Source organism: Diorhabda carinulata, chromosome 9 (genome assembly GCF_026250575.1).
Source record: "Diorhabda carinulata isolate Delta chromosome 9, icDioCari1.1, whole genome shotgun sequence".
Taxonomy (NCBI): domain Eukaryota; kingdom Metazoa; phylum Arthropoda; class Insecta; order Coleoptera; family Chrysomelidae; genus Diorhabda; species Diorhabda carinulata.
Genome location: NC_079468.1, coordinates 18,877,129 through 18,885,206, shown reverse-complemented (window position 1 = coordinate 18,885,206; position 8,078 = coordinate 18,877,129). Strand labels below are relative to the sequence as shown.

At 31.9% G+C, this 8,078-nt stretch overlaps 1 protein-coding gene across 1 annotated transcript; it reads right to left on the bottom strand.

Annotated features, from left to right (window-relative positions):
* Positions 1 to 624: 624 nt before the first annotated feature.
* Positions 625 to 3,823, bottom strand: LOC130897825 (uncharacterized). The gene is made up of 2 exons (XM_057806745.1): positions 3,606 to 3,823; positions 625 to 3,349 (listed from the first exon to the last, which is right to left on the bottom strand). Exons 1-2 carry the CDS (start codon positions 3,651 to 3,653, stop codon positions 2,756 to 2,758), a joined length of 642 nt encoding a protein of 213 aa, XP_057662728.1. The 5' UTR covers positions 3,654 to 3,823; the 3' UTR covers positions 625 to 2,755.
* Between the last annotated feature and the right edge of the window lie 4,255 nt (positions 3,824 to 8,078).

Genomic DNA, 8,078 nt, shown 5'->3' with positions numbered 1-8,078 from the left:
TTTTATTATGGTCATATATGACAATTTATCTTACTTGTACCTATTATTTCTCCAACTATTTTCTACAACAATAGAATATCTTGAAGTTTCTAATTCTACATATATACTTATATATTCGTAATTCAAAAACTTGTGATATTTTTCAAATAAATAGAACCATTAGGAAATCCAGTTTATCAAGAATAAATGTGATATTGATTTGATGTTTCTAAAACTCACACTTATTTCGATATTAACGTGCTTTTGTGCGTCCAGACTATAACATTCTAAATTATAGTCACCACCCCAAATAAATGCCAACGCTTAACGGATTTATGCCTACTTGGATTGCAATTCAAATCAGTTGCCTGCTACTGAAAGAGTCGTGATTGGACATAAACAAAGCTTACTTGATTAGGGAATAAATAGTGAGCTCTGCTCCGGATGCACCTCAACCTCAAGTTCCTTTACTGGTGGTCCAAAACGATGAGACAATTCAATTAAATGTGGATTATTTCTTTTCGAGAATTTAGTACTCATGGGAACGGAATAACATTATTTGTTTGTTGGGTTCCGGATTGAAACTTGATTTCTTGGCAATTGATGATAATAAATTGAATATTAGGAGTATTTACACAAAACACGACATGTTTAAATATATTTAATAACTATGAAATTACAGAAAGTATTTGCAGTGATAGAGTCATTGATACGAATTTTGAATTCGAAAGATTTGATACGGTACTTGGATTCGTTATGCATTGTACTTACAATACGAATAATTATTTATATAGATTATTCGGTACTAAATTTTATAGAAAGAGAAATGCTTTATTGTCAAAAAATTCAAACAAAAATAACTGATTAAAGATACAAATAAAATAAAATTGCAATATACAAAAGAAAATCAGAATGAGTAACAAAATTATAGGTAATAATTAGTATATAAGTCTATAGCAAAATTTAAACCAGTATCCAGCATGCCCGGAATTAAATATGATTATTAAAATAGAAGTCGTTTACTGAGTAGAAGGCACTTTCCAGTAAATAAACCCTCAAATTATTGCAAAATGCGTGAAAAGGTGATATCGATTTGATTTCAATAGGCAAATGATTGTGCATATTTTTGCATTGTAAAATATTGAGCCCTTAGCTAATTCTGAACTTGGAATAGGTAGATAAAGGTCGTGCTCCGCGTTCCTAAGTGGATAGTCGTGCAAAGATCTTTCTAAAATTGGAGAAACGTGCTTACGAATTAGGCAAACGGATTCAAAGATAAATAAGTAAGGAAGAGTCAGAATTTTCAATTCTTCAAGTCCCTGTTCTACATAACGATAATCAATAAAAATATTTGGAGCAAGTAAATTTTTGATTATTGATTAGAGAAAATAATTCTTCTCAAAAAAAATTTGTCTGCTCTTTTGGTAGCTTTCAACTGTTATAATTACCATTAGGTATATTAGTTACTTTATGTAACACTAGTATATCATTGTATTTTTTAACTATGATTGCCTTTACGATTTTGGGAGAGGTAATGAAACAAATCGTCATCAAAGAAAATATAACATATTTAACGGTAAATAAATAATTTGAATGATTGAAAATAAGTACGTCCATCGCACTAGGCCTACCTTAGATTACTCCTAAATTATTTGCTTTTCATTTGACGCGCCACCTTAGTCACGTTAAGTCATCTTGGCTCAGGAGGAGGCACACACTCGGGAGAGAGGTTGACTCGCTGATCTTTCACAAAATAGAAATTTGTGTTTGCTTAAAAAATATTAATTTAGCAAGGTGAGTGTTTTGATATTATTTCCAATATTATGTAACATATTAAAGAGTCTCGCCCCTCATTTTAAATTTAAGTTTTGTATAAAATGCAGACGGCGTGCAGAAATCGCGCGCACGATAAGAAGAGAGCCACAAAAGTCTTTCAGAATTCAAACGACATAGAGGGTTTAGAGAAAGCGAGCTTCACTTTTTGTGTACGTTACTTTTACCACAATAATTCGGCCAAAGGAGCGCGTCGTAAATTTCAAGAACATAGCAATTTGCGCCGGTTTATTGACTGTTATTGAATTGAAACCGTTTAGACCTGGGTTCACAAGCTGGAGGAAACTGGTTTTACGTTGGAAGAAAACATTGATATGGTAGAGGATTCAATTCGTGAAACTACCATCCAGTCTATCCATAAGTGCTCTACCCAGATCGTAACAGCCTATTTTACAGGAAGATAAGAATTGTCATTCATAAAAAATTCAAATAGTACAGAAGCTAAAAGTTATTGACGCTACCAGTATACTAAATGTCATGTGAAATGGAGACACGCTTCACTTCGTTTAACACCGGGTTATTCTCTGATGAGGCCCACTTCAACATTAACAGAAATTGTCGATACTAGAATAGCGGAAACCCATAACGCAAACATCAAAGACCCATATACATGCTATGTTATGATGGTCGCAAGTTAACTGTTACTTTGAAGTGGTATGTAGCAAGTATGGAGGACTTTTATACGCAAAAATTGATACATCCGTACCTAGTTTCAAACAAAAGGCACGACCAGCACCAATTTTTTCTGAATTCATATATCTACGTAAATTATTATTTGTTCAGATCAGAATTCAGTTCAGAATTGAAATTATGGCATTTTCAATATCATTACAAAAAAACCTTTGGTATTAGCTTTTGTATTTCCAGCACCAATTCTTTCTTATTGTTAAAATAAAATGAGATGAACAAAATTATTGATTTATTAATAAGGTATTCCCTGAAATTATACAAATTCCATTATAACATCAGAGCAAGTGGTAAAACTCTTCGCTAGTGAAGTTATATTGTAATCAATTTTCATAACACTTATTTTCGTACATTGAAATGCTGAATCATGTGCGATGTTCAATAAACTTGTTATAAGAATATCTGCATTTTTTATCGCATTTCTCAATTTACAAATTTTGGTATATCTACAACTATCGACAGTTACACTAGAATTACATTGATTAATATCCGATAATATTGTATAATATTCTTTCGTTAAGTATATCAAGACATTTCTACAATATTCTATCAAATTTCTCTGATCACACAGATCAATTTGCTTGAAAGAGATAGTACCTAATCTTTCATTAAGACAATTCGAAATATCTTTATTTTCTTGTACGGCTTGAATAGTGGTTTCTTCAATATATTGACGCAGTTGTTGCAATTCCAACTCCAGAGATTTCTTATATTCTTCTACTAGGGTCTCAAGAGTTTGTCCTGTCTTATCAATATTCTGCAACTGTTTTTCCAGAACAAATGAAAACTGATTTGATAAATCTGCAAGTTTAACATCGTCCGATAGAGGCCCCGATAAAGTGTAATGTATCTGAAGCAAAGACATTTGATGACCAATGGTTTTTTAGTTATGTATTCCAATGATATCAAGAGACACAAGATGGTCAGGATGAAAATACTAGAATGTAGTAGACATTTCATAGATTAAATATCGTTGGACTTGTCACGTATTATCAATCTTATATAAAATGATGAACATTAAATATTTGATTTGTGACACATTAACTTTCGAAAATTATTGAATAAATAACATATAGACATATAATAATATGAAATAAAAGAATTACCTGTAATTGAATCAATACTGCTGCAAACAACGCTTGAAATAGCGACATTATATGTCATTTAATTATCAACAAAAGAATTGTGTGACATTCATTTGTATCTCTTTGTTTATTGCAAGATAACGTTAACTAGCAGTACTGTTTGAAAAAAATAATTTTCATACGAATATTACTGGTGCAAAATAATTCTATGTTTGATTAACAAAATCATTTCGCATCATTGTATGTTTTGAAATTAATTTTAATGTTATCTTTAAAAAAATCTCGTAGATAACAAGTACTTAAATATGATGTTTTTATACAGAGTGTGAATTTGAAAGCCTCTTAGCCCCTGTATCTACAAAAGGAAAGAAAATTTTGAGTTAATCTCAATAAAGATTCAATATCAATGGTTTCAAAAATACCAGTTACCAAAATTATAAGAGCCATCATTATTACATAAAATAAATGACATTTAGTTGAATGTATGCTTCCTTCTCTGTTTGGTGAAAAATTCATAGTTGATATGCCACACCGTGAAATGAAGTAGAAGGTTCTTAGGTAAATGAGTTTCTATTGTGCCAAAATATGATGTGAAATCTTGAAACCAATGTTCCATATTAGTGTAAACAATAATGTTAATATCAAAGCTACAGTTCATACAATTTAAGCCATATTTATGTTTGTGGTTTAATATACATGATCAGAATCCGAGCTGGAATTTCTTGAACCGTTCGTGATATTCATACTGAACACTGTGTTCACCTTTAGTCTCTGAAGACGATAACTTGTTTCCCGAAACGCGCGTTAGACAGTGTAATCGAGAGTGTTGGTGTAGTGTAAACAGTGTCCTCATTATTATCAGAAATTCAACAAAACACAAGTTCTCCAATACATAGGTTTTGTCCAGGAATGAAAAATTGTTTCGCAATTCCACTATTTTAAGCGCATTTTTTTCAAAAAAAGCGCAAAAAATATTGGATGAACAAAGCGTAAATCTGTTTGTAGCAGCGATACCTCCTCACAGGAAGCGTGATCCGGATTTTTGGATTTAATTCCTTTGTAGCTATAGATGTGTCGAAACGTAAGAAACTTTGGGCAGTATTAGGAAAAAGTTATTTTAAAGACATCGGATTTTATTTGGAATATGTTCAAGGGTCTCCACTGAATGTAAATCCAAGGAGGCGTCCTCATTTTGAGAAACACGTTCTATCGAATATCTCGCGAACCGCACATCGTACGACAAAAATAGCGAAGATCATTTTTATAGACAATATTTTTTGCCATATTTTTCATCTGGAACTTGAATTTATCATGAACTGATAACTACATATTTTGCAAAAACCATAATGTAAAAATTTTGAAACTCTATAATTAAAAAACTAAGCGTTATACAAAAATAACTTTCAAATAAAAAAGATGGCCATAAACGTGTTTTTCAAGATGGCACCCACTTGGTTATACATTCAGGGGACAGCCCTGAACCTGTTCCAAAAAAAATCCGTTCTCTAGAGCTTTGCAAAAGAAACTACCAAGCGCTTGAAATAACAACAATTTTTTTGTTTTAGTTTTCTTCAAGCTGATTATATTATAACGATATTTGTTTATTTAAAAACATTAATAAATATAGTTTAAGAAAATTAAAAAATACGCTTTCAAAGCACTTGTGAGTTTGATGAGCTTTAAAAGTGTGTTTTATGGTTTTTATAAATATATTTATTTGTCACTGTTCATATGTTCATATGCTATGAAAGCGTGTTTTTTATTTTTTCTTTTTTATAATGGCTTCTCTTCTTATATTCCTACATGTCCCAGAAACTTATATCGAGACGTAACGGTGTAATTAGTAAGGTTATCGAAGTGCTCATTTTCCAACACGGAGCTAGGAGGTTCGAATCCTCTGTGGAATTTACACTTATTGCTGAAATTATGTTTCAACAACGTTCATAAGCAGAAGAATGCTTCTTCAAAACCCTCATTAGGATTATCGGGTAATACGAATAAACCAATAAAAGTTATTTGAATATATAGATGGAAATCATTTCAGGTTTATGTTAACTCCTTTTCTCGAATAGCAATTATAAGCCAAACTCTTTTTCAAACAAAAGTACAAAAAGTCTAAATCTCATTTTAAACCTTCTTCTTCTTCTCACAACGCCGTGTCCGTACGAATGTTGGGGATCCAAATGGCTATTGTCGCACAAGAAATCGTCGCTTTGATAATTTCTGTAGACGTCTGTCCGAGCCATCTGCGCAAGTCTTTCAGCCATGAATTTCTTCTACGGCCGACCTTCAATGTTACCTTGTCCCAGGTACTGCAACTTTCTCTCCTTGATTGTCGCGGGAAGTAACCCATTAGCTGTAGGACCTCTATGTTTGTCTTATGTTCCGTCCAAGATATCCGCAGCATTCTCCTGTAGGCGTACATTTCGAACGCATAAATTTTCTTCTCTATGGTCGCATCCATGTTCCAACTTTCGCATCCGTACAGAAGAAGAGGAAATTTTATTTTAAGCCAACTCTGTAATTATGACCTTATGAACTGTATACCGCGTTAATTGGAGGTGTTCGAAACGTTAACTTACTAATATAATTCATACAAACTTGTCTAAGCGAGATATGTAATTTACTTATATACATTACACGATTCATGAGTGAATGAAAGTCATCACGTTAATCGTCATTTTTCCTTACATGAGGGCGTACTGTCCCTCACAGGCAGTAATGTTCCTTTTTATAATTTGATAATTACTATTCATCATGTTATACCTAACAGTAAGTACACTCCAAGAACAATATGGTTCAAAATTTGATTACAATAATACAAGGTGGATATGTTTTTTCTTCTAGATGAACCTCTGCATTTGAATTATTTCGGATATATCTATCTAAAAGAATCATCAAAAAAGTTTGTTATGCAATTGACATCATTCACCGTGTAGATATTTCAAATTTTATCTTTTTTTTTTCTGTACTTTAGAGTTTCAGAAACTTTCTTTCCTTAACTCATACCATAAGCGTACAATGTGAGAAGTGGTCCTTTTAAATAGTTTCAAATTTACCACGTAGTGGTAATCGTCACTCACAAAGATAGAAGGATGCACTCTTTGTCTGAGGTATCGATCGACATACAGGATAGATCGACATATTAGTTGCTTGTCAAATATCAAATATTATGGTTGCATTAAGAAATTTCATTTTTGACAAAACATGAAAGAAAAACAAAATTGTTGTTCATATTTAATTCCAAGCATTGTCATATTTATTCACCTGTTAAATCTTCCCTGGACTTTCACATATAATTCAAGACCAAAATTAGACAAATCGGTCCAGCCGTTCACAAGTTTTAGCGATACTAACGAATAGCAATTTAGTTTTATATGTATAGATGTAGTAACTTCAAAAAACACTTGCAGAATTTTGAGAAAAAGTTTGCAAATTTACATCGACGGCGAATTCATTAAAAAATACAAGAGCAAAACGCAAATATAAGAGATAAATTCACTTCATAATTATAATTTTAAGGAGTTCCGAGAAGGACAATATTCTTAAACTGTTCTACCACTAATAATCGTTGATATTGGAAGCAGATTTCATTCAATAAAAAGGTAAATATAGCAAATCCCACATTACCAGGCTTTACTTTCAACATTGGTCATTCCATTGGTCTAAAAAATCCTGTCGCCTTATGCTGATGAAGATGAGGCCACTGTTAAATAGTACACAATATTTCTTCCTCCATTTTCTTGAATTCAACATTATTTCTTTGTCTGTGAATGTGAACAGTCCTGTATAACTGATTTGTATCTGATTTTCATTTGCATTTTGTTGATTGTAGGTGCCTAAAGCTACTTTTAAAGCTCATGAGGTCTTGAAACGATAATAATGTGATGTAAAGTACTAATTGGGATCTCATACCCAGTGGGTGATACTCTACGGTATTCCTTTCGTACTAAGAATTAAAAAATGAAATCAATTTAACAGTTGAATTACAATGGAAAGAAACAGGACATATATGTTTAATGTTAAGATGGAGGAAATTGATTAACTTCAATCAAAAAATTCATGCGAATTTAGAACTAGACTTTTCTACGGCTGTTAATAATTGACATAAGGGTTTTAACAAAACGATATTAATTATTACTTATAAAAACATCTCTTTTAGTGGATTCAGTAAAAATAGGAGAATACCCAGAAGCTCAAGACACTCGGGGAGAGCTTGATAAAAAATTAAAATCTGTTGACCACTTTCAAAATCAACACGAAATAGAAATAGGATCTCCAAAACAATGCTTCAGAAAAGATTTAATAAGAATATCTCTGAACAGGTTTTGCTGGGAAAAAATTTACCAGAATTTTATCGAGACAATGGAACAAAAATCAAACAACCTGTTTTAGAAAAAAATTGAGAACTTTTAAAAACAAGTGCAAAGGTTATCAGTAACTTTAAGGAACTCCATTCAAGTGATTCATTGAAGTTAGGTTTCAAATAAAACT